We start from the raw sequence: 27,302 nt of genomic DNA, 5'->3' as shown, positions 1-27,302 counted from the left end.
AGTCTGCATCGGCTGTGAGTTTGTTCTCTTTAAGAAGCGAGGAGTCGGGTGTCAGGAGTTGAATCTCAGACACAGCCATCCGTCCGTCCGAGGTTGTGATGGATTTCCGAGTCTGCAGGCCACTGTTTTAAAACGAATTGCTCATAGTGCTGTGCATTTTGCAAGGTCCCTGTGGAAAGTGCTGGCTACGGTGTGCTATTGTCCCCTGGTGCCACTCAAGAAAACAGTGGGGACCCTTAAAGTCCCCTGAAGTCCTGTCCCTAATGCCCTGACCGTCTAGAGGCCCCATCCTTGCCCAGAAAGGCCTGCTCCCCGCCCTGCCCTCCCGGCACCACCTGCTCCTACAATTGCTGGAGGTGAGGGGGAGAGGAGGATGGGGCAGCGGCCACCGAGGAAGGTGGTGGGCAGAGAGGGACAGAGAGGGTAGACAGCCCGACCTCCTGCCCCCTTCAAGGGCCAGTTAAAGCAATACCACCCTTGTTCCTGGTTAATTGTCAGAAAGAAAAATGTGGCTTACAAAACAGTGTAATAGTAATTAAAGCATAAGAGCGAAGCTGGGAAAATACACCAAAACATTAGTAATAATTATCTCTGGTTAATGGAGTTTGGGGGATCTTTATTTTCCTCTTGTTGTTTACCTTTAATTATTACCTCTAGTTTCTAGAATTGTTTTAAGAATTATAGCAAGAAAGAAAAAAGAAAGCCAGAAACAGAGACAAAGAGGCCATGAGAAGCTGGCAGAGACAGACACACGGCTGGAATGACCTAGAATAGACCAGAGGCATCTGAACTTGCCTCCTGTCCAGACCGTCTTATCAGTTGTGATGCTCAGTGAGAAGAAGTATGGGGACCTAGGAAGTTATGGGAGGTTGTGTACACGTCAAGGATTGTTCTCATCCGGTGAATAGGTACTGTGGACTTACATAGTGTTTCTCCGCGGGTGGGTCACCCGAATGATTTGTTAAGAATGCACATTCCCGGGCCTGTGGCACAGATCGGATCTCTGGGAGTGGGGCCCCAGGGTCTGCACTTTAACGAGCGTGTACATGCCCTTTCATCTGCCCCGTGGATCCTTGTGTTCATTAAAGTCTGAGATCCAGGCATTTAAAGCAAACGGCATCATGGCAGGAACGTGAGAAATGGATGTGCAGAACCGTCCGGTGTGCGTGGTTCACGGTCAGATGAGATGTGTGCTCATGAGTTCAGAGGAAGCCCCTTGAGGCTGGGGAAGGGGGATCCACAAAGGGTAGGCTGGCTTTAGAAAGACTGCAAGGAGGGGAGGCGTGGGACATGTGACTGAGGAGCAGGGGCCCAGGTCCTCCCCTCTCCTGGCCTCCGTCCCTGGATGTGTGTGTCAGGCTGCTGGGGTGGTGGGCAGGGTGACTTTGCAATCTCTGTTCCCCCATCTCCACCTGCCCCCATGACTCGGGGCACAGACTGGCTGTGCAAACTGGCGCCCTGGTCCCCTAACGCACTGGGCTGGCTAGTGTCAGATGACAGCAGAGCCACCCCGAAAACAAAGGCAGCACAGGGCCTGCCTCTTGGGCCTTGAATCACTGGTTTGCTTCCAGTAGATTCTGAAGGCTCCTCTGCTTGGCCTCTTGTGTCAAATGGGGACAAGAATGGCTCCGGCCACAGAGGGGCGTCATCAGGATTTTCCCTGAGGCAATCCACAGAAAAGCCTTGTTGCAGGGCTTGGCACAGAGCAAGGCCTCCGTAATTGTCAGCTACTGATGACGACGATCAGTTGTTCACTCAACAACCATTTATTGAACACCTATTATGCTAGGTACAGAGGAGGGGCTTGGAGCACAAGGAGCTTATGGTCTGGGGCCCGAACAGGTGTGAAACAGCTTCTTGTGACACAGGGTGATAACAGCAGTGTGTCTAGGACACAGGTGGCTCAAAGCACGAACAGCTGCCTCATGGATTGGCCCCCAGAGGAAGAGACACTTGGGTTGGGGCTTGAAACAAGAGAGGGCAGAATGGGGGTGGGGGGCATTCCAGGTAGAGGGAAGAGTGTGTGAAGACTCCGGTCCAGGGTGTAACATCCTCGCTTGTTGTATGCTCTGCTTCGCAAAGAAGTGGGAGCAGGAGTCCTCTTGACCCTTCACCCTCTGTCTCTGTGGGAGGCCGACAATTGAATCCAAGGCCACCTTGGAGCAGAGGGAAGGTGCACCAGGTCCCCAGAGGGGCTCTCCTGGCTCCTGGGCTCAGCTGCCTGGAAGGATCCCACCCGCAGGCACCCATTCCAGACGTCGGGTAGTTAACCTCGGAAGCACCTCTCAGCTCCCCGATGCCAGTGCCGGTGCCAGGATGAGCATCTGCTCACCTTAGCTGCCCAGCTCTCCACATCCTCTGAACATGGCCGTCTGCTCTCCGCTCACGCACTGGCCTCCTGTGGCCAGTCTTTGCTGCCTGCCCCTTTCCGTCCTGTTTATCCGTGTGCCTTGACAGAGACTGTCTCCTCCGGCATTCCAAGCCAAAGAGCACAGACTGACCGGAACCTTCCTTGGAGGGCTGGTTCGCTGCTCCAACAGGCTTTGGAGGAGCAGAGGGTGGGCACAGCCATCACCCAGACTCAGCTGACCCCCAGTCTGGAAAACAAGTGCAGCCCCAACAGTTACTCTCCCGCCAGCAAACAAAACAGGAAGCTCCATCCATAAGCAAACCAAAGCCCAGATGAGTGTGCCAAAGAGATTTCCTCCTTCTCCAGCGCATGCCACCCTCTGAGCTCGGAGAGTAAGTCCCCCTTGGGGTGGAAGTGGGAAGAAAACAGACCTGAAAGGAGGCTTCTCCGGGTTATATCCGGGGCAGATGGGGAGCAGAGGGGGGCAGCCTCCGGTACCTCCCGTCCTGTAAATGGACTTCTGAGCTGTGACTCTGAAGCCACATGTTATAGCAGAAGTCCAGCAAGCTGGCACCCCGCCCTGCCAGCCCCGAGACTCAGGACCAAGACTTGTCCCCCTCTGAGTCCTAGCGTCCTCATCTGTAAACTGGAGATGCGCTTACCCACCTCTCAGTGTTGAGGGCTTTCAAGAAATAACATGTCAGGTTTCCAGCACCAAGTAAAGGTTTCCGAAATGTCAGTCCCTCTTCTGTCCCTGGGACGCTGTCCGTGGGTGTGGAGATTCCACAATGTGGTTTCGAATGAAACTGGCCTTCTCCGAGGAGCGCTCACTCACCCGGTAGTTTGAGTGCCTGGTGTGGTGGTGGACCTGGAGGATGCAGCTGTGAATGAGACAGACAGGGACCCTGCCCCTGGGCCTCCAGCCGACAGATGGCCTTGGCTGCCTCGCCATCCCCACTCGGGCACAAGGCAGGAGAAACTGGAGCTGGCTCCACAGCTAGGCTCTGTTCCTCCGGGGGAGGGAATTGAACCACTGGTGGCACCTCATGCGTCGGGGGGCCAGGGAGTGGTGGGCTGTAGCCATGCCCTGTATGGCCTCCCAGGGGCAGTGAGTTCCGCTCCTGTGGACCCAGCTTTGCCAGTGGCACGTCCTGCGTTAGCCCACGTGCCAGAAGCCAGCAGCGCTTCTCCTGCACGTGCATACTGTGGAAAGATGGAAGGTGATGACCCCTGTTCCCCTCCGAACCCCCTGCCCTGGTCCTTGACGGAGGCCTGGGAGGAAATCTAGATTGTGGCCTGTTTTCATGGCTGTCTTAACCCCAAGGGCATTTGTATGTGGCCTGAAACCAAATCAGTGGACTTTCACTTACTTTTCAAAAATTCACCTATCACATTCGAAGTCGCTCTTCTTGCCCCCTCTCTGCGTCTCCTCCCATTCTTATCCCTCCCCAGCCCCCCCCTCCCAGGGGTGACGATGAGAGCCGCCAGGATGCAGTGATGGGCGGGAGTGCCTGTCATCCGCATTACTGGGTAATAAAACACCTTTTGGTGTTTAGCTGCCTGAAATCACCTGGTCCCAATGTCCTTCATGTCCAAGTGGCCAGATCAAAACCTGAGCTCAGTCAGGCAAATCCCGTTCACATCAGTGTGCCAGGGTCACTGGGCATTTGCCAGATCTGGGCAGTTGACGTCATCTATCGATGTCCTCCGTCTCCAGGGTCTTTTTGGCATCTTCCATCCCGGTTTGCTAATCACTTATGAGACCAGATGGCAAAACAAATGGTGATTTATTTTACAGTGACATAAGCAATCAGAATCTTTCTTTCATTCTGAAATTAAGTATTTATTAAGTATTCTCTAAGCACTTATTTCCAGACACATAATCCACAAAGAGGCTCTCAGCCCTGTGCTTTGAATTTGACACTGTACCATCTCATTTAATCCTCCCTGTGCACTCTCGTGTGGTAGGTATTACCAGCCCTATTAGAGATGGGGAAACCGAGGCCCAGACTGGTTAAGTGACTTGTCCAGGGTCACACAGCTGGGATTCCCACCCATGCCTCTTGTCTCCAGAGAGGGGGCCCTCTGCAATGCTGTGCTGCCGCAGGCTCTGTAACTGGAAGATGATGTTGGTGAGAAGTGTCTTGCACGTAGGTAGAGAGGGCATGCGGCCAGACTTTGTTTTTTGCTTGATGTAAGATGTCCAGATCCCACAGGGAAAAGATGGCTGAGTAGATCCAAGATCCGACGTGTAAGGGGAGCCTGTAGGTGCAAGAAAATGCAGCACTTCTGGAGAAACCACAGTGGTCTGGCATGCCCATGGGGCCTCCCTGCACGATGGGGCTGCTGGGGGTTGGGGCCGGAGCACGTAGGAGGCTGGACCCCCCGTGGAAGGCAGCAGAGACTCACTGGGGACTGAAAAGGCAGGGAGAGCGGAGTGAAAGCTGCCCTTAGAGGGACTGTTCTGATCTGGAGGGCACCCTGCTTGGAGCCCCACGAGCATCCAGCTAGAGGTGATGCATTTGCACCAAGGTTGCCAGGATGGGGAGAAGTGGCCGGGCTGCGGGGAGTGGGTGTCCAGGGGTCTCGCAGGGCACCGGCGCAGAGGGCAGGGCCATTCCCTAAAGTGGGAAGAGGCAGGTGGCAACTCACTTTCAGATATTTTGAGTTTGCGGTTCCTTATGGGGTGATGACCAACAGGAAAGTGAGGCCAGGCTTCCTGCCTCCCCCCGAGTCCCGCCTCCCCCCGAGTCCTCCCTCTAGAAGGCCATCCTTGGGTCTGAAAGCTCTGGGAATGAGCGCCCCATGCAGGTGGGACAGGAGCGTCAGCCACCCCAAGAATGAAATGAGTGTGTTGTGTTCAGTGGGAGTGGGGAGGGCCGTGGTGAGAGGAGGCTGCTGGGGGAGGCCAGTGGCTCCCAAGCTCACACAGCAAATGCCCGGCCTGGCTGAGCTGGAGCTTCACCCTGAGGCATCCAACTTAGTCTCATGTATTTCCAGATGTTTCTGGTTAGCAGTTCCTATAAAACTCAGAGAAAGTGCCCCACCCTTCTGATTCTGGCCTGTTTGAAGAGCACCCAGGCCGGCTGCGCTGTAGCAGAGCCCAGAGAGGCAGGGTGGGTGCGGGCCGGGCCCCACGTCAGGGGCGGCTGGGGAAGCCCGTGGGGATGCCCTTGGGGCCACTGCGTGCCTGTGAAGGCTTCCCTTTGCCCTGGGCTGGCTGAGCCAGGCCTCATAGAGCAGCCCTTTCAGAGACTGGTTCAGTTCTGAACTTGGCCCGGTGCCCATGGAAGGCAGGGGTCCTTCAGGCCCTCTTAAGTTCCCTAAGGAGAACTGTAGATGCGCTGGAAGTCAGTGTAAACCACTCCGAAAACCCGATTTATGAAAGCCAAGGAGAAATGGGTCCCTCCACTGTGTGGGGCATCCTCATGGCAGATCTTTGTAGAAACAAAATATGGCTCCAGGGGACAAGAAGGCACAACCTACCCCCAACCGCACCCATGGCTTACAGAATTGAAACCAGTAATATCTTTGAGAGGAAAATTTGGTTTCCCTTTAACACTATTTATAGATGATCTTTATGGGTTATGCTACCAAATTAATTAGTCATGAGAATTTTTTAAATCCATAACAACTTCAGGACGGGAATTCTTTTTTTTTTTTAAATGAGATATAATTGACATATAACATATTAGTTGCAGGTGTACAACATAATGATTCGATATTTGTATATATTGCAATATGATCACCACAATAAGTCTAGTTACATCCATCACCACACAGTTACAATTTTTTTCCTCGGATGAGAACTTTTAAGATCTACTCTCTTAGCAACTTTAGGAAGGGAATTTAATCAGAGCTTCCTAAGAATTTAGTTCACTAATCATTGCCCAGGTGACTTCCATGTACCCAGAAGCCATTCTTGCCCCTCGAGGTGGATCGGGGCTATAGATCAGCCTGTGTGCTCCAGGCTATTCCAGATGGCAATGACTGAGGTCACAAGGGCAGGTCAGCTAAAGGGGGATTCAGCGTGGGGTCACCAGCTTGGGGCTGAAGACCGATGCTCCAGAACTGGACCACCAGGGTCGAATCTGGGCCCCACCACTTCCAAGGTGTGGGTCTTGAGATATGTGTTGAAGCTCTCTGAACCTCAGTTTACTCATCTGTAAAGTGGGGATAACACTTCTTGGGTTGTTGTGAGGTCTCACCGAGGCAGTGGCTGTCGCGTGCTTAGCAGGATGCCTGGCACACGGTGGGCAGCCGGTGCCCTCCAGTCCCATCACTGAGGCACCGCCAGCACTTCCCGTGTGGCACCCAGGCAGCATCCCCCTTCCTGTGCTCCATACACAAGACGTCTGGGTCACACAGGACAGTGCTTCGAGGCAGCCTATACAGGATGTGCTTTGAAGAATTCTCAAACCGGAAAGCCGACCTTCCACTTCTGCGTGTCCGGGGCTCTGGACAGGGTAAATGAGATGCCAGCTGTGCTGTGTCCAAGAGCAGAGATAGACCGACGACCTTGAAAAGTTCCTTACCTTTCTGGGCCTCAGTTTCCTTACGTGTGAAATGGAAGGGTTAGTATACACCTCGCAGGGTTATCAGAATCAGAGACAGCTGGGTAAAGCCTCAGCACAGCGGGTCTGGTCCTGCCAGGAGGGGCTGTCATCATCGTGTGACTCCATATTGACAAACGGGCCTCCCGCTGTCGGTCTGGCTCTGATTGCCATGACTTCATTTGAGGATGGAGGGTCCCACGCACGTAGTAGAGGCAGGAGCCCCCACTTCCCAGCTTATTTCTCAGTGCTCTTGGTCCCAGGCAGGAGTCCACAACCACGCAGAGGCCCCTCTCCCAGCTGGGTCTTCCTGGTCCATCCCAATCCCGCCGCCATGTCTGATCCCCCTGCCGGACCCAGCACCTCACCTGCCCCAGGACAAGCGCTCACTAAATGTTGACCTCTGTAAATGCAACATCTGGTTTTCTTCCTTCTTCCCCCTGAGTCTGCAGGTGAATCTGCAGTTTTCTGTTGTGTGGCCACCTTTGGGGTTGTAGACTTCTTAACCAACGATCAGTTGATCTAGACTCTTCTAGATCATTCTGTTTCGCTCTAGACTTCACACTGACCCTTTGCCCAGTGCCTTCCTCAGGGCCATCCAAGAGACACAAGAGTGGAGGTATTCCTGCCTCTCTTGGGTGACTGTAATTTTTCTGTTTTTCAAAAGAAAGCAGAAACACAGGAGGGGGACTCCCCCAACTGGGGGTTTTACACGCAGGGCTGGGCCTGGAGAGTTCACTGAGCAGAGAAGTGAAAGATGAGCCGTAGGGGAGGGGAGTGCCACGGCTCTCTCCCCTGGGAAGGCTGTGGTGGCCTGTCCCTGACTCTCACCGGGTGCCTTTGCTCCCTGAAGCTGAAGGGCCTCCACTGAAGGCTTCAGTTGCCACAGGAAGTGGATCCATTCATGACCAGCAGCCCCCAGGCCCTGACCCCACTTGCTTTTCTGAGCCTCTCTGTTCACTGTTTGGCTCAGAGAATGCCACTTAGTGGATAAAAAAAGATTGCCAGCGGCCCTCCTTTCTCCACCAGTGTAATTATGTCTGTGGAGCTTCCTTTCTGGAAGGCCTGGGGTGGGCGTGTGCTGCAGCCTCCTGTGGACCCCGGAGGCTCCTCCAGCTTCAGCGGATCGGCCTGTCCCTGTCACTTTGGCCACACAGCCTGTGCAGGGACAGCCATCGAGCCCAACTGAGCAACTGGCTTCAGGGCCCAGAGCTGTTCCACTCTCTCTTACTGCCGAGTCTTTCCTGGTCTTGTCCCCCCGCCCAGCCCCTGCTCATGTGGCTGTCTTTACCCCGTCACCCCCCACAACCCGCTCAGCTCACAACTTCTTATCACTCCAGCTTCGCAGGAACACTCTTTTCTTGGGGACGTCCTTCCCTACCCAGGAGAGGGCATCGCCTGGCTGTTTACCTTACTCCATCCTCACACCCACCCCGTGAGATGGCCCTGAGCACTTACCTGCCCGGGTGCATGGAGCTCATCTCATCTGATCTTTTCCGCCCCCTGCAAGGCAGGGGCTATTGTCTTGCCCATTTTACAGATGGGGAAGTAGAGGCTTGGGAAGGTTAAGAAAGCCCCAGGACTCAACGTTAGTATGTGCTGGATCTGCAAGTCTGACACCAGTGTGCCCCTAATCCCTGGGTTAGCGCTTGTCAGCTGCCACACTGCCTTGTAATTTCTTCCTTTCCTCCCCTGTGTCTCCTGGTCGACTGTGAGATGCCTCCCTGAAGGCAGACCTTCTCTGGCTTCACACTGGGTGCTCAGCCTGGGGCCTGGTTGCTAAACCACTGCCATCTGATAGATGGAGGCAAAGTATGGAGCGGCTGCCAGGTTGAGGTGTCCCTCCCGAGGGTAGAGAATGGGATGGGAGGCCAGCGACTGCTGGGCAGTGGGAGAGGGGTGAACCGACCAATCCAAAGCCCACCGAGGGGCACAGCGGACCTGCAGATTGTGGGCTGGGTCAGCTGGGGGCTAGGGAACCAGCTGTGCACCTGGCTGCCCAAGTTGGGGCAGCAGAGCCCTTTCCACCGCTCAGGAGCTGGGCCAGCCACGTGGGTGCCTGCGGGCCCGAGCTCTCTCTCCTGAACTTTCTGCCCTGAACTCCCCCCATGTGGCCTCCACCCAAGGGAGGCAGGGGAAGTGAAAGGGCAAGTGACATCAGCCAGTCTCCCTCTTGGTCAACACCTTAGGGCAGAGGTCAACATAACCTGAGAAGGTCAGTGCGCTCACAGGTCCCATTTTACAGATGAGAAGACTGAGGCCCCTGTTAAGTAACTCGCCCCAGTTCCACCACCAGTGGTGGAGCCGGATTTTAACCCGAGGCTGTCTGGTTGCAGCGTCTGTGTTCTGAACCATTCTGCCCCTTGATGGAAACAGCTACAAAATAAAGAAGACCTCTAAAGATCTTTTAACTTTGAATATTAATTGCATGGGCATTAAGAGCAGCTGTGGGCCAGATGTTATGTTTAGTTCCTTGCAGACTTTATCCTTTTAAACTTAACAACCTGTGAGGTCTGTACTGCTATCAACCCCCACTTTACAGATGAGGAAACTGAGGCTGGGAGTGTGGAAACGACTGCCTCTAGGTCAGGTGGCCAAACAGAGGCATTGCCAGGATTCATGTTCGGATGTGTCTGTGTGACTCCAGAGTCTGACCTCTGACCCCTGACCCCTGTGTCAGGTCGCCTCAGCAGAGTCCCAGACTCCCAGGGCAGGATCAGAAACCAGATGCTCTCAGTTCATTCCGTATTTATTTAATCGCATCAGGGAGACACTGATTTTCCATAAAAATTCTCGCCTGAAATTGCTTCATTTATTTTCCGCAGGTGGCCCAAATAGGGTCACTGTCCTTTTACCAAAAAAAAAAAACTGTCAAGACTTCTCCCAATTCTTGCTTCACTTTTCTTTAGTGAGTTCCCCAGTCAAGCCAGCCCAGGGGGGTCTGTGCCATCCCTGTTCGGGATAATAGAAGAGGCCACTGGCTCGTGTTTGGTTTCGGAATTTCCACTGATCATGACTCCACGTGTGTCACCAAAATACTCCTCTTAGGTTGGTGGGAGGATGTCTTCTACCCCTCACAGCGATGTTTTTGTACCACGTAGATGACCCTTAGGCTGGCGCACCCCTTGCTGTGTCCCTGAACCCATCCTGTGCCATGGACGAGGCCTGCTGGGTGGATGGAATGAGAAAAGTCCCCTTTCTTCTCAACAGTGCAGCAGCCCCGACAAGAAGGGCAGGGGGCTCGGGTTCCGGGCCGACCTCTGCCGCTTCCTGGGAGTGGGTGCATGAGTGCCCGTCTCTGGGCGTCAGCTTTGCCATCTGAGATCAGAACGTGGTATCAGATGGTCGCAAAGGTATTTTCCAGCTGTGTTTCAAGGACTCTAGGAATGTGCAGTCGCCCTAAAGCTCTACAAACAGAAGGGTCTTTACCCCTCGGATGTCATTAACGTGAGGGTGTCTTATTCCTCCTCGGGCCCCAGTTGAGGTCGTGACGTCATGTGTGGCTCTGTCGTGTGTATTCGTATGTCCCCGGCAGCAGGTTCTTAGGTTTCTCAGTAAACAGCTGGTGAGGTGGACGTGCTTGTCCCTGTAGCACTCAGTGATGGCCGGCCTGTTACACTCCCGTTATGATCCCAAATGCCGAGTCCAGAGGAGGCATTAATGTGTTGGCACAAAGCTAATCACCTTCCCTAAGTCCTGCCAGTACTGGGCACTGAGTGCCTGGCACTTGGCATCCAGTGGTACCCAGGACCTGTCCCAGCAGCTACACCTGCAGAGGAGGGAAGTGAGTTGAACTCACATCATTCCTAGTGATATAACTATGATCAGGATGTGTAGAGACACAGGGACCTGGGGGAAGGTGGTAGGAATGGCTCTTTTGGGGCCCCGGTTTTGTTTGTGATTGTGGTGGGGGGCGAGGAGGAGGTGCCTCCGGAGTCCGGGGTGGGTGGGAGGGAGGCTTTGGGGCCCCCTGTGCAGAGGTGGTTCAACCTCCCCTCTTAGTGGAAGACCGGCCTTCCCTGTCCAGGAAACACGCGACCTGCAGAAATGAAAGCCCGGAAGAGTGGCTCACGCGTACCTTTTGAACCACAGGGGAATGGAATATTGTTGACACGTGCTATTCAATTAAGAAATAAATCGAACTTTTAGGGTGCCTCCCAATCCGTAGTTCACTTACTCTGAAATTCCATGCATACCGTGCAGTCGGTGGATACACATTAATCGCTAATCTCTATATAGCTGGAAAATTGCTCCTGAGACCTCCAATTTGCTTAACAGCTGCCAATCCAACTTTCTTCCACTCACTTCCTTCAGTCTCCCATGTCGGTGTGATATTGAATCGCCGTGAGCCAGGTGCTTTGCACAGATGACAAATGTGTTTGGTGTCCCCTGCAGAATCTGCTCATGTAAAGGCAATGCTCAAGCAGCACTTCTCCAAATGGGACACAGGACCACCAGCCATGGAATTGGCCTCGTGGAATCATCCTGGGGCAGCCACCAACAGCAGGTACCCAGGACAGCCAGCCCCACGGAGTCAGAATTTCTCAGGGTGGTGTCTGGGAATCTGCGTTTCCCCAAACACCCACTGTGATTCTTAAATACACTAACGATTGAGAACTGCCGCTAGGCGGGGGAAGGCCAAGCAACATGCTCGCTGTACTGCCGGCCACTTAGGAAGCAGCGCTCTGTAATATTTATAATGATAAAGGCAATTGTTGTTTACTGACTGCCTACTGTGTGCCAGGACCGTGCCAAATGCCTTCCGTGTGGGCTCTCATTGAATCCTCAAAACAACCTAGAGAAGTGGCCACTATTACTGTCCCCATTTTATAGATGGGGAAACTAAGAGGAGCCAAGTGATCGGGGCAAAAGAAGAGTAGAACATTCTGGTGAGTCTAGGAGGAGAACCAATGAAGCCAGTTGGCCCAAGGAGGGGGAGACCAGAGGAAGCTGTGGAGTCATAACCCCCTGCCTCAGAAGATACTCGCCCTCTCGGAGGCCCTGGGTGAGGCCTGTCAGCCCCCTTGGCTGGGAGAGGGGTGAGCTGTCTGAGGCTGCACAGGGAAACCCATCCACCCTGCTCCTGCCAGCAGTGACTTCCCAGGCCCCAAAGCATCAGTCAGCAGGTGCACATTCCACCCGCCCTCTGACTTCTGATTTCCCGGGAAATCCAGCCTCTCCAGCAGTGTGGGAGCCGCGTCGCTTCCCCACCATTGTCCCTGTTCCGGGCCACCATTCATCGGAAGCCGGCCCAGCTTGGCAGCAGCCGCATCCCTATTCCTGCGCCCCTCCCGCACCCTGCCTGGGCCTCCGGAAGCCCAAACAGCTGATCTGAGATGGAAATGAGGCCCGTCCAGCCGCACCTGGCCGGGCGGAAAGGGAGGCCTGGCAGCACGCACCCCATGCCAAGCCCTCCCAGGGCAGTCTTTGGCACCAGCACCCTCGCCTGTGATTGCCCTCCTCCTGGTTCCTGGCCTCACTAGACGGGTGGAAAGTGCCAGTTTCTCCCCTCATCAAAGGCTGTTGCAGCCACCCAGAGCCCATTTCCACCCGACGCGGAGAGCCCCAGCTGCCTGTCTCTTGGCCTTCAGCCTTCGTGCTGATGCTGAGCTCTCGGCGTTGCAGCTGCAGGCTCTGTGCCAGAAACCCTCCGTGGGAAGCTGGGGAGGGCTGCAGGTGTGGGCCCCAGGAAGCCCATGCAGCCTTGTCGGCTGTTTGTGGCCTTTAAAATCCCTGCCATCCCCAAGTCATTCATGCATGCATGCAAACATTCATTCATTCATTCATTCATTCAACAGAACTTTGAGTGTCCAATTTGTGCCAGGCAGGCAGAGTGAACAAAAAGTGAAAGCTACCTGCCCTCTCAGAGTTTACATTCTAGAAAGGAGAGACACACAAACTAAGTAAATTGTGATGAGAGTGTTAGAAGGAGGTGAGCACTAACCAGGGAAGGGAGGAGCCGAAGTTCCAGTGGTTCCTTTTCGTAACTACTGCTGCTGGTGAGCTGTCCTAATTGCACACTGGACCTCCCACAGTCTGGTCTGTTCCACCGGGTTTTTTTTTTTCCCCTCCATTGCTTATGGGTTCCGTTAACTGAGCAGGGCAGCGGGGCTGGAGGCACCAGGGTCTCCTCGAGGGCACCTCTGTCCTAGCCTTCCTCTCCTCGAACACCCAGTGAGGGCACCAGCTGGTGGCCTGCAGGAAAACCCAGCCCAAATGAGTATGTTCTGGCCCACACCATTTAAAAAAAAAAATTTTTTTAATTGTAGCTAACATTTAAGAATGCAGAGATTACATATAAAATCTGGTTTTCTGGCTTCTTGAAATTAAAACATCTTAAAAGAGCAGGTCCTCATTCCCTCATGACAACGTGAGCGAGATTTAAGTGGTGTCTCCCACCTTCAGTGGCCCAGGGCCTCCCCGCTGGCTCCGGCTGGCATTCAAGTTTGTGACCCTCACCGAGGTCACCAAATGTAAACCCTGCATTCAAAAGAAGCACCTTACCCACTAGCTGGAAACAACCTTCTGCTTGCTTGTTTCTGCCCACAAAGCTGCCAGGGTTAGAACGCCCCTCGGAGTCTTAGCTCACCAGTGGCCGTGTCAGCTGAGCCTGACTGGGGGCTGCGTCCAGAGGCCAGCGCCGGGCCCTCGGTCACTCCCGCACCCCTGTCTCATTTCCAGGGCTCAGAATGCTTCCCATCCATTGCACCTTTTGCTTTGGAAAGATAGGAAACGCTCCCACAGATTCAGTCCTTGCGATCAAATAGGGGTTTCCTTAGTGACAAGTTCAAATCCTAAGAAACCAATTTCCCTGGCGATGTTCATGTCAGTTAACCAGGAATCACTTCTTTCCTAAACCCTGTTTTGCAACAGGTTCAGACCAGATTGTTTCTTTAAAGGCTCAGTATTTTTGTCCTTTCTTGTCTAAACATAAAAGTTTTTAAGCATTACATACTTCCTACTTGTTCCCTAAGGATGCACCCAAAGACCTCTGGGAACTGTGGCCTTCCAGACCTTGGACCTCTGGGCCTACTGAATGGGAAGCCCCTTATCTTACATCCGAGGACCAGGAAGATAGATCTTGCCCCAGATCACACACGGGTCACTGTTTGAGTCCAGTCAGTGCTGGACTTAGTCTGTAGCTGCCTCTAAGGCAGAGGTCCCCTCCTAGGCAGCTTTGGAATCCTGGGGAGCTGGCCACACCCAGAGCAATTGCATCAGATGTCTGGGGCGAGCCCCAGGCGTCAGTGGTGTTTGATCCCAGTGAGCTGCCAAGGTTGAGACCCAGGGCCCCAGCCGCTGCCCTGGAGGGAGTAACTCCCAGGTGAGTCTGCAGCTCGCGAGAGGCTGCACAGTGCAGGGGCTCAGAGCACAGGCTGCCTGGTTCCGACCTCAGCCCCGGCTCCTAGCTCCCCGACCTTGAGCGAGTTCCTTCTTCTTCCTGTGCCTCAATTTCCTTATCTGTAAACTGGGAATACGAATGATAGCTGTCTCCTAGGGCGTGAGGAGTCACAGTGGCTGGTGCATAGTAAGTGCTCAAAATAAATGGTGGCTGGGATGAATGTGTGCCTCTCTTTTGCCGGGGATGTGGCTTCTTCAGGGATTCCTCATGACTAGCCCTTTTCATGAGAGTTTAGGAATTTCCGTACCAGAAAAAAATGTAATAGCTTCACAGCCAATCAGACCATCACGTTCCCCCCTCTCTTTCCCCAGTTCTCACATCGACAGGCAGTGCAACTGAGAGGCTGGCAGGGGTTTTGTATTAGGATTTCCCAGTGGAGACACTGTGCTGGGCCCAGGCTACAGCTGTTAATGGCAGAGTCCTCCAAGCCCCCCGTTGCTTGATGCCTCCAAATTTACCTTTTTCTCTGGGTTTCCATTTCTCTGCATCTCCCTCACCCCAGGCCAAAAAATGGAACGGCTGTTCCTCCTTCCGTTTGGGTTCTTGTGTCTGAAAGAAATTGTAAACACCGCAGAAGATGTTTTAATTTAAGGGAAACCAGTTTTTCTTCCTTTTAAGATGAAACGTAGTAAAGTTTTAAAGACTTTTTCAAACAGTCCCTAAATTTGGTACTTAAACTAATTATAGCTGCCTTTTTAAAATGTCCAAATTAAAAATAGACATCTAAATGAGAACGCAGGACACAGCCCAGAGCCCGTCGCCATGTTCACGGTTTCCTAGCATCTGCCCTCCTCTTACTTAATTTGTACTTCTGGGAGATCAAAGGGAGATGAAGGGAGTCGAGGCTGGGGCTGGAGGTCCATCTAGGAGTCTCCTGGCAGCAGATGGTGAACCTGGTTCTGTGTTCTCTAATTAAGAATAGCTGGGAATTGGTCAAAGATGTTCGACTACAGTCATTTCCTCATAGTCTGACTCAGTGGTTCTCAAAGTGTGGTCCTCGGACCAGCAGCATCAGCATCACCTGGTGTTATGGCCTGAATGGTGTCACCGCCCCTCCCCCCCCAAATTCCTATGTTGAAGTCCCAACCCCCAGTTCCTCAGAATGTAACCATATTTGGAGATAGGACCTTTAAAGGGGTTCTTAAATTAAATCGGGGCCATGAGGGTGGGCCCTGATCCAATATGGCTGGTGTCCTTATATAAAGAGGAGGAAGAGACACCAGGGGCGCATGTGTGCAGAGGCATGATCACGTGAAGAGGCAGCAAGAAGGCCGACATCCTTGCAAGCCAAGGAGAGAGCCCTCAGAGGAACCCAGCCTGCCCGTACCTCCAGAATGGTGAGAAAATACATCTCTGCTGCCCAAGCCCCCCAGTGTGTGGTATTTTGTTATGGCAGCCCTAGCAAATGAACATGCATGGGAACTTGCTAGAAATGCAAATTCTCAGGCCCTAACCCTGAACTACTGAGTCAGAAACTCGGGGTGGGACCCAGCAAACTGTGTTTTCACAAGCCGTCCAAGTGATTTCCCTGCATGCTAAAGGTCGAGAACCACTAATAGGAAGTATCGTTAATACCAGTCGAGAAAAAAATGACGTGGTTAGAAGTACAGGCTGGTCTGCTAAATATAAACTTTTTTTTAGTAGGCTCTGGAGGAGTCCCAGTGGGTTCTTTAAATGAGACGGTGTCTGTGAAAGTGTTCTGCAAATGCTGGAACATTCTGTAGACATTAGGTGTAGTGAATCGTAACATTAGTATTCGGTCATTTGAAGAAAGCGACCTTCTGAATACACCAGCATGAGCAAACTGAATCCAAGAATCTCCATCCTTGACTGAAATTTCTGAGTCCCTTAAAATCTTGTACGTTTTCCACCCCAAGCAATAGGCATGCTTCTCCTTTCTGAGAACAAAAGCAAGGAGATTTTATCATATTTCCCCTTTTGTCCTTGCTTCTGGGAAGCTCACCACCAAATGAGATTCTTAATCACAGCTTTCTTGGTGGGCATATTTGTGTCTTCCCATTTCAGTTTTACACTGCACATATGTCCTTTGTTATGATCTCTTCAAATGCCTTTGAGAAGGGAAAAAAGAAGGGGGAGAGAGAAAGGGAGTGAAAGAAGAAAGAGATTGACCACACAGCTCAGATCATTATCAGATCACCAATCTGTGTGCTTTGTAAAATTCATAAAACAAGGTTGGGAAAGATGTTCTCTTGCAGTGACACGGGAGCGAGCTGTTCTTCATCAGTGGGTCCTCTTCACTCCCTTGTCCTCCTGATGTCCTGTAGCTATAAGTCCCTTGGATGATTCCCGAACTGATACTCAGGGAATTATTATGTTGCCAAAGAGTTATGACCGTTACAAAAGCTACTGCCAGCCCAGCTTGGGGACAGATGTGGAAGTGACATAACCAGATTTGCATTTTTTTTAAGGTTAGAAATTGCTGTTTACCTGATCACAATTTCTAACTTGCTGTTGGTCCTAACAAAAAAACGTGGAGATTTCTGGAACAGCCCAGGCTGTCGTCAGAAATCCCCTCCTCCCCATTTTGGCCATGATGGCGAAGAATGCATCTCTTCCCTCTGACCTGTCCAGGGCTCCCCTTAATCTGAGTTTCATCACCCAAGGTTCAAGGGTCCACAGATACCACTCCCAGGGGTCCGGAGTTCTGTGTGAGAATTGTATTAATTTTGCATGTTCATTTTGGTTATAATCTTTTGTAAAAGTGAAGGCATTACTGGACTATCAGGCCTACCGTTGATAACCTGGTCTCACTGTGTGCAATCCTGGCGCGTGTGTTCCCTGGTGGTCTTGGTGGCACCATGTAGCTCCTATTTTTAGTCTTGGGGTAATTAGAAATGGACAGAGACAGAAAATATATATGATGAGTTTGTACCAAGTAAAAGTCAGGTGATGTTACAGGGTGCTGAGTTTTACAGAAACTGGAAATGAGAAACAGTAGGAAAACTGAGCCCTCAGGCGGCTCGTGCTGCAAAGAGCTTGTCCTGGAGGAGACAGCAGGCCCCCACCGGTTTCAAGCAGGGCTTCAGTTCCAGTAAAACACCGTCATCCGCCAGGTTAATATTGCTTATTTGAATATTTACATTTGTTTTGGTCTTGTGGTTGTATACCTAGTTTTATATTTGTATTTTAGTAACGTATTTTTATTAAGTTAAATCAACACTAGTCTGAAATTATTTTAGAATAAAAACGAATTAAAATATTTTGTTAAAACATTCAACACCAGAGGCCCAGGTGAATTTCCTCCTCTGAGAAGGGGCCTAGCGATGTCTCAGAATTGAGAGTATGCTTGTTCTCTTGACCTTTGCCCCAAAGCCCTCCTGAGGGAAATTGGGCGTGCCTCATTACGACAGGTGCGCCATTTGCCACCCAAACTGCCATGGAGAAAAAGGAAATGGAAGAAAAAGAAACCTCAAATACCACATTTCAAAGCCCCACCGAGTTATTTTCTGTCTTTGCAATTGGACATAAAATGTCACGGTGGTATCGTTTCCATTTCTCATGGCTTTGCGGTCCTGAATGCGATATTAACTGACATGCTGCCTCCCTGGGGATTCAGATGGCTAGAAAATTGTCTCCAACTGAAAAGAGCTGGGGGAAAAAACAGGAGATTCCCTTGTTTCTCTGCTCATTTAGTAATTTATTCCCTTCAAAACTCTCCGATAGCGATTCGAATGGGTGAAATTGATGGGCCCTTTTCCTTCCTGGTCCCGGATAGTTTTGTTGGTTTTTTTGTTGTTGTTGTTAAGTGGCATGAATGTTCTCCTTAAGGTCATAATTACATCTGTTAAGAAGTTAGAAAATGCAAAAGTCAGAGTTTTCCTACTCAAAATAAATGTTAACTGAATTCCATGACTTAGAGCTAGCTTTCAACAAAATGAGCTGGTGAAATTTGTCTTTGACATTCCTGGCCTTCTTTTGTAGATTTTTTTTTCTTTCATAAAAGAATGCATATATGCCTACTGTGTACCATCCTTTGTCCCAGTTCTGAACTGGACTTGTCTTACCTTCTCAGTGCTAAACCATACCCGATTTGATTCAGTCAACTCCCCTGCCGTGGGCGGTCCCATCTCATTTTGCTAATAAGAGAACTGAGGCTTGGAAGCTAAAGGTCTTGCCCAAGATCAAGCCTGGGTCTTCTGATTTCAAATCTCATCCACGTTCTCCTCACTAGTGCTCTAATACCCTTGCCTTGTTCTTTCTATGTAAAAATATTCTCATATGTAACGTTACCTTCTCTTACACATTTATATTTTATATCAATTTGCTCAAAGTTGTTGACTGAAGGCTTGGCTGCCATATTCTTTCCTAGGCTGTATCTCTGCGTCTCTGCTTTCTTTCCTTAAAAGGACACTGCCATGGATTTGGCCCCCCCTAATCCAGTAGGACCTCAGCTTAACTAATTGCATCTGCAAAAGTCCTATTTCCAAATAAGGTCACATTCTGAGGTTACAGGTGGACATGAATTTTGGGGGGATACTATTCATCCCAGTACAACTCTTGTTAAAGAATATTCGGGCATCTATGAACAATTGGGAAGTTTTGTTAGTTACAGAGGGGCCTTCCTACTTTCATACCAAGTTTCCTTAAAGAGATTGTTAACTGATTCATTCATTCACTCAACAAATATTTATTGAACATCTACTATGTGACTGGTACTTCTGTAGGTACTGGAGATACAGCCGTAGGAAGACAAAGTACACACTGGTGGTACTTAGGTTCGACAGGGAGAACACTTATGCCTGTGTGGTAGGAAAGCAGGGCAGCCTTCCAAGAGATCACAGGGTGGGAACCACGAGTCTTCATAATAGCTCCAGAACTTGCTCATCACCGCTTCCACCACATTCTACTAGTCAGATCAAGTCACAACTAGCTAGAGTCAAGCAAGGGCTGGAGAAATAGACTCGACTTCTTGATGGGAAGAATGACAGTGCAGGATTGCAAAAACAAAGGGACGTCAGGAGGGCACTAACGACTCCTTCGAGATTTTCGCCAGTTGTTCATGAGGCTAATGTAGTGAGAGGATCTCCTTGCTGTTCACACATGGAATTCTCAAAGCATCAGCGCTCTGTCCTGGTTGCTTCCTTCCCTGGAATGTGGAAATTTCCAGTGGTGATCGCATCTAGTTCAGAGAATTGCTGGGAAGATGAGGGACCGTGTATCTAAATAACCTATGAAGGTGCTTTCCACAGAGTACCTCCTCCTGCTGCCTTGCTTTGTCTCATACTGTCAGCTGGTCTCTGTTACCATCATCACCATCCATGTCGTCTTGGGGACCATGAGAGGAGGCAGACACAGAACTGTAATGCAGGGTGTAGTGACTTCTCTCTGGTTGCCACGAGGACATCTTTCAGGTCCCCAGTAAACGCATCATAAGTATTCCCAATTGAGGCCCATCCCAGCTGCCCTGCACACATTTCAGGAGGAATTGTACAGATTGTGGTTCAGAGTTGGAAATGCAGGGCCAGCATCTTGGGTCACCCCAGGCCCTTGGCTCTACTGACTGGGCTGTCCAGGCGGTTGAGGGTTTCATTGATCCCTCTGCATTCTCAAGACTCAAGGCCACCCATAGCCTGGGCTGCAAACGGCAGTGGCTCTGGGGCTCTGAGTCCCTGTGAAGCAAATGGCCACCAGGCTTGAGAAAACCAAGCATGAAGTAGACTGTGGAGTTGTGCTATAAAGGATGCTCAATGCTGTGGGTGTTCAGAGGCGGGAACGATTCTTCCACGTATGTGACAGGAAGTGCGTTGGGCCTTGAAGGATTGTCAAATTTGTACCATGAAAAATGGAGAGGGAAGAGTCCCAGTGGGATAGGTTGGGCCCAAAGGGAAGAGAGCGAATCACTGGTTTCTCTGGAGCTCCCTTCAGTTCCGCAGTGGGGCCGAGTGGGAATGAGGCTGGGAAAGTAGATTCGTGCTGGACTGTGAAGGACTTCAAAAGATGAGTTTGTGGTTGGTGATTCCATGCTCAGGGCAGGGAGGCAACCAGGACACTATGTCATCCACAGCCCCAGAGTGGCTGTTCCATAGCCCTGGCACCCCAGTTTCTCTATAACTTTAACTGCGATTAATATTAATTTCCTTTATACTTAAAAGAAGAGTCACACTGCACATTCAGGAGGGTAGATGGAGGTATGACATTAGCCCAACAACAATAGGGTGCCTCCACTCTATAAAAGTCTCTGAGACCCTGGGCGTTGGAGACCAAGATGGAGGCACACCAGGTCAGTTGGTCTTGTGTTTCCTCTCCGAGGTAGACTGTGAGAACCGGTTCACACTGGGAGTGAATGGTCTTTGGGGAGAAACTTTTGCTCCTAGAATTCAGAGGAGCACAGACATCTTACCTGTGTCCTCTATTGAGGCTGCCAGCTCGCCGTCCTGGTGCCTTCTAGACTGTGAGCCCTTTAGGAAAATGTTATACCCCACACTGGTGCTGAGCAGAGTGCCCGGTACATTGTGAGGTCTGGACACATGTTTGAATGGATGGATCAAGGGATAAATATGGCGGAGGGGAAGAGTTCAAAGGTTGCAAATGATACAGTCCAGGCTCAACCAGCCTTATGCACCAAAGCAAATATGTTAACTAATGTAACAAAAGCCCAGGATTCGGGGGTCTGGTTTCAACAACGTATGGCCCCAGCTATTCAGATGATGTCACTGGGAACACGTCCTTCTGTCTGCTCATCTTTCCTCTGTGCCCTTCATTCCCAGTCTGGCTCCCCCTGCATAGTGGCCCTCCTCCCTGTGCCCAAGCTCCGGGCTGCCATTCTCACAGCTCAGCAGCCTGAGAGAAAAGGGAACTGAGAATGGAGAATGGGTTCCCAGAGGAAGCAAAAAGCAACAGATGTCCACAATGATAGGCTTATAGAAAGACTGGATCCCATTGCTTTAAAACAGATCCATCACTGCCAGCCCTCCATGCTGTCTTCCTGCTTCGTTCAAGAAGATGGGAGTCCTGGACATCAGGTAGAGTAGAAAGTAGGCAGCTCTGGTTGCCAGGCAGATGTGAGTTAGAATACTGACTCTGTCTCTTACCCACTGTGTGATCTCAAGCTAGTGACTTAACCTCTCTGAGCCTCGGTGCCCTCTTTCTCCCCAGATAGACTGTAAACTCCATAAGGGCAGTTACCTCCTTGTACTGTTTTATGACTTCCCCCGCAGTGCCTGCCAGCATGTGACCTGGCACAGTGGTGGGTACTTGATATTGTCAAATAAATCACCAACGGTTCAAGTTTGTTGTATGGAGAAAAGAAAAACCGTATATATGAAGCTCTAGTAAAATGCCAGGCACGTTGAGGGTGATGGATAAGTGATAGAGTTGACCATTCCATTCCTCTACAAAGGCAGTCCTGGTGAACAAAGAACAGAAATCGTTGAGACGGCTGGTGGAGAATTAGAAATGGAGACAGGCCGTTGAGGTGGTCATTTAGCTACCCTGGCCATCATGGTTGTGGATGCGGCCAAGTGGAAATATCCCACACAGGGACTGAGTTCTTATTCCTCTTGTGTCTCCTCTGCAGCTGGAGCTCTCGAGCACCGCCGTCCTGCACCAGACGCGGCGGGACCAGGTCACAGACACGTGCCGCGCCAACAGCGCCGTGAGCCGCAAGCGGCGGGTGCTGACCCCCAACGACCTGAAGCACCTGGTGGTGGACGAGGACCACGAGCTCATCTACTGCTACGTGCCCAAGGTGGCCTGCACCAACTGGAAGCGGCTCATGATGGTCCTGACGGGGCGGGGCAAGTACAGCGACCCCATGGAGATCCCGGCCAACGAGGCGCACGTCTCGGCCAATCTCAAGACCCTGAACCAGTACAGCATCCCAGAGATCAACCACCGCTTGAAAAGCTACATGAAGTTCCTGTTTGTCCGGGAGCCCTTCGAGAGGCTGGTGTCCGCCTACCGCAACAAGTTCACCCAGAAGTACAACACCTCTTTCCACAAGCGCTACGGCACCAAGATCATCAAGCGCCAGCGCAAGAACGCCACCCAGGAGGCGCTGCGCAAGGGCGACGACGTCAAGTTCGAGGAGTTCGTGGCCTATCTCATCGACCCGCACACGCAGCGCGAGGAGCCCTTCAACGAACACTGGCAAACCGTCTACTCCCTCTGCCACCCGTGCCACATCCACTACGACCTCGTGGGCAAGTACGAGACGCTGGAGGAGGACTCCAATTACGTCCTGCAGCTGGCGGGCGTGGGCAGCTACCTGAAGTTCCCCACCTACGCCAAGTCTACGAGAACTACTGACGAAATGACCACAGAGTTCTTCCAGAACATCAGCTCGGAGCACCAAACGCAGCTGTACGAAGTGTACAAACTCGATTTTTTAATGTTCAATTACTCAGTGCCGAGCTACCTGAAATTGGAATAAAGGGAGGGGTGGGGAGGGGGGAGTGGGGAGAGGGAGAGAGAATCATGCTTTTTAATTTAAGATTTTTATTTGTCGAAAAGAATTATATGGATATTGGGTTATTTTGTAAATTAATATTTCTTTGAGGATGATGCTGCGAGCAGCATAGGGGGAATTATTTAAAATCCTGAGTCAGGAAGGACGGCTGTCTCTGCAGGGGAATAGACGTGAATACTGCAACACTGTCTCAAAGGTTTCCTTGTGTTCTGGTGAATTCCATGAATTGTGCATCCCACAAATTCTAATTAATGTTATTTATAGTTATTTAAACATGGTCTCTGTATAGATTTCAGCGAGATTCTCATGTCTTTGCAGGAGAACTCTGTGTTTTGTTCTGTGCTTGCGACAGTTCATTTGGGGGCATTGAATGTTCTCTTTACTAACCGCTCCTAGAGTCACCACATGAAAACAGCCACGTGATGGCTATTGATGCCACCAGGCTTGAAATTCTCTAGAAATAAATAGAAAGAGCACCTTGGCAAGGGACGAATTCCAAACCAATTTCAATCAACTCAAAAGTCCCTCGCACTAAAGAAATGTGATTTTTTTTTTTCACCCAAGAAGAGAGTTGATTATAGCCTTTTTTTCCCCCCACAAGAATTAGTAGTCTGATAGAATAGGCTTTTCTACAGAAATTTTTAACTGGCAGTGCCAGTTGTGATGAAGGTGAAGTGGCTATTGCTTTATATCCAACACATATTTATTGAGCAACTACTATGTGCTAGGCCTACTTCTAGGCCCTGCGGATAGAGCATTGAACAAAACCAATAGTCTCGGCCCTCAAGAAGCTTTACACCGACAGAGTATCCAGCTCGACAGTTAGCAAACCCCTGATATTCATGGACTTACCATGAGGTTTGGACTGTTATGAACCACCCCAGAAGGTCCGTGACCCCTCCAGATTTGCATGTTTCTGTGGCCCAAATTTGAAAACCGCATGCTTGGAGCATGCCACTTGGTCAGTAATCCAAGCTCATTGCCCAACCCAAGAGATGACAAAAATACTCCTATCCCGTGCCCCCTCCAGTTCATTGGTCATGTCTGCCTTTAAGCGCCCCACCCCGCAACAGGTTTGCCAGGCGCCTCGCAGAAGAGTGCTGTGGTTGATTAGCGTGTCTGCCTTGGGTGAGGGAAGGGGAACTTGGCCACGTTTTCCCAGTGCCTCCTCCTGTCACCTCCAGCGCAGCATCCACGTCTCCGTGTGGAAGTGTTGTTTTTACTCCTTGCCACGTCCCAGAGTGAGATGCTGGGGCAGAACGCCTACATTCGGGGATTTGCAACCGTCTGGCCTTTCTACCCCTCGCGAAGGTCAGAGGCGGACTCTCAGTACACAAAGGCTCATGCAGATCCCTCCCCACGCATGAGCAGCAAGGACAGTCTTCCGTGGTCCTAGTCTGTGCCCCTTTCCCCCGGGAGGCTAGAAACGTTCCATTTCCTGTTCCTTGCTAATTACTATCTGCGCATGCTCCTCATGTCCAGCCATTTCCGATGCCTCGGGCAAAGTTCGAGCCATATCCCTCTTACAGCTAGTGAATGAATTGGTAGCAGATACTGTATATAATAATAATAGTTCTAATAATAGGGGGTGGGGTGGGGTGTGGGTAAGTTTTTCTTTTTGTTTTGTTTTTCATGCAATATATAGCAAAAGGGGTGAGAAGAATACTCTCAACAAACGAAAAAATGAATAATTTATTCACAGAAGCTATTAAAATTGTATTGTAAAAGTCCCAGCCAGCTGAGTGGGCAGCAGCTGCCACATCACACCGAGGAAATGCTTTTATTGAATGTGAGTGAGGTGTGCACTGGAGAGGGTGGTTTCAGCCACTTCTAAAATGTTGTGTCACTTCTTCCAAGCCCTGTCCCCTTTGTGAAGGGCACGGCAACTGTACCTTTGATGGATAGAGATTTAGGCAATGTGTTTTACCAAGGAGAATGACAGACCTTGGCTGTCCCTGGAATTGAGAGTCTGGACCCTATTTCCACACAGGGGCCACTGTCCTCGGAAATGGGGCTTCTGCTAATGAAACAGGTTGTCCAGCATTCCCTAATACGCGCTCCACAGAACACAGGTTCTAGGGGATGCCGCATGGATGTGATGCAAAATAAGGGTTTTGTGGTCCAATATCCTTAGCAAAGTGAAGTCAGTTTCCTTTCTGCAGGACTTTTCAGAGCCTTGAATGCATGCCGTGCATTGTGAATCCCCAAGAGCATCGAGTCAGTAGCGTTTCCCAAACTACGTGAGCAGGATACTCTATTTTGCAGATCATCTCACAGAGCTAGGGTTCCACAGCATCTATTTGGGTTTAGTTGATTTGCCACATCTGAGGTCTTCAAGGATAAAAACTATTTCCCCAACCCCCTCCTCCAAAAAGCAGTCAAAACAGCACCACAGTCTCCATCTGGTTTATAGCAACAGAGGTACTTTATCAAATGAATTCGACTTTTGCTTAAGTGCAATGGGTCTAATCCTGGATACTAGCACAGGCAATGATTCCACCCCTCCCGAAGGGAGTGGAGGAAAGTCTCGGGTGGTGTGGACAGAAGGAAGGAAGGGAGGGGTGGGCACAAGGCCACAGAGTGGTCCCCCCCAATCCTCAAGCCTTAGGTTGCTCAGTGTGAGCAGAGGGAGCCCAGCCCTCGATGAGTGCTTCTTCAGTGCCACCGTCTGCAACTGCTCACTCTGTGCGTTTTTTGGTTTTTAAATGGAAATTCACGTAGATGTCTTGAGTTTTGCGTTTCCGCCTCCATCTTTGATCGGTTGTGCGAGCTGGCTCGGTGCCGTGTGCAGATCGCCTTCTCTTGTCTGTCTTCTCTCTCAAGTGAGAAAGATTGTCCTTCGGGGACAACACATCCACCTGGGTCTGCAACGAGGCACTCTTTCTCCTCGTGTCTTGTTTTGTGTTCACATTTTATTTTCTGATGGCATAAAAACTTCTTTAAAAAAAATTGATTCAACTGTTTTGCAGAATGTAGAAAGTATTCTGTGTCCTTGGTTAAAAAGAATCCACGAGTGAAAATGTGCCTGGACAACAAATGTTTGTGTTTTTGCTTTTTGTTAAAGAAAACTCTTTGAAAACGCTTCCTATTGCATGCTCAGCTGGAGAAAAGTAAAGGCAGGTGTCCCATCTCCCAGCCGCTTTTCAAAGGTGCTGCTGTGTTTTCAAAACCAGGTACAGTGAGGGTGGTATTTACAAGGACACTCCTGCTTCACCTATCCCTTTGGTTGGAAAACTAGAATATTAACCACAGGGTTTGAATTCCTGCAGCTTCTCCAGAGTCCCCTCTGCCCTCCCAGCCGGTCTGGGAAGAAGGGCAGTTTGCTGACCCACCGTGTCTCAGGGGGACCTTCCTTCCTACCTGTTCACCAGGTGGACTTCACCCTCCTGCTTGTTCAGGATCTGGATGCTACAGGAGGGCGCTGGAAACTTCAGTTGGACCAGTCCTCCTGGTGACAAAGGCGTGGAAGCACAGAGATCTAGTCCCTGCTGGTGGAAAGTTCCCAGAACAGAAGCAAGTCCCTAGCACACTTAGCTGGTGGGGTCTGGACCAGTGCTGAGGTACTGACTACAGAAGTCCCTGCTGTAACCTGGCAAGACGCCGAGGGACTCTGTTCCCGGTGGGCGGTGCTCAGAGCATCTCTCTCAGCCCCATCCTCCCTGACACACACACGCAATCTAAGCCGCCCCACTCCTTGCAATCGTGGTGACCAGAACCCCTTCCTTGCCCACCCTTATGTCAGCAGGACTGACCCGATCGCTGCCCCAAGCTGCCACAACCAGCCTTTCCTCCAGCCTTTTCCCATCTCAACCAACTGCCCCCTCTGAACAGGCAATAGACCTTCTACAGACAGCTTGACTCTTGGCCATTGGCGGGAGAATTTCGGTCCGTTACTCTTTGTCTGGTACAGAAGGGGCTGCCCGTACTGTTTTCTTGTAAGCGTGCTCAGTAAGGCATATGGACATATAATTTAACATCTTGGTGGAGTGTGATTTTCTTTTTTTACATATTTGTATGCAGCAGAGGGCTTGTCGTCGAAAACTCTCCCTGTATCTTACTGTACCGTTCAAGAAAGCTGAATTCCACATTGCCAACAAAAGCGTGAAATGTTCATGAACCTTCCTCCAGGAAAAGCCATTCAAGCCTGATTATTTTTCTAAGTAACTTCAATTAAATTGAAGAAAAAAAGAAGCTTCTCTCTGTGTATCGTTTGTTCATGGCTCATTAACAAAAGACTGTAGGGACGGGGACGGGGGCGGGGGCCGTGTTTCTTAGCACGTGGGGGGCCCTGCTCGTGTGTATCAAAGGATGGAGAGGGAAAGATGGAGACGCAGACCCCATTGGCAGTCTTGGCCATGGGGAAGACCGCTATAGGCCTGAACTCTTTCTGTTTCGTGGATGAATGGAAGCTTTCTTCATTCCTGTTTTGTCTGTAAACTCTTTGTAGAGTGATGCATTAGAAGGCTCACCATAATCCTGGAGGCCTACCACCCATGTGAAAAATCAGGAAACAGAGGCTCTGAAAGGTTAAACGGCTTTGGTGACAGAGCCAGTATCCAAACCCGGATT

At 50.8% G+C, this 27,302-nt stretch overlaps 1 protein-coding gene across 2 annotated transcripts in view; it reads left to right on the top strand.

The window, feature by feature from the left end:
* The window catches only part of CHST11 (carbohydrate sulfotransferase 11), a 254,950-nt gene extending 228,079 nt beyond the window's left edge, over positions 1-26,871 (top strand). For both annotated transcript variants that reach the window (XM_046646552.1, XM_046646551.1), the window contains exon 3: positions 21,843-26,871. In XM_046646552.1, the coding sequence (XP_046502508.1) occupies positions 21,843-22,697 (855 nt within the window). In that variant the 3' untranslated portion in view covers positions 22,698-26,871. The remainder of the gene's footprint in view (positions 1-21,842) is intronic.
* The last annotated feature ends 431 nt before the right edge of the window (positions 26,872-27,302 follow it).

Source organism: Equus quagga, chromosome 19 (genome assembly GCF_021613505.1).
Source record: "Equus quagga isolate Etosha38 chromosome 19, UCLA_HA_Equagga_1.0, whole genome shotgun sequence".
Classification (NCBI taxonomy): domain Eukaryota; kingdom Metazoa; phylum Chordata; class Mammalia; order Perissodactyla; family Equidae; genus Equus; species Equus quagga.
Note: the sequence above shows the minus strand (reverse complement) of the source record. Positions and strands in the feature narration are given on the sequence as shown.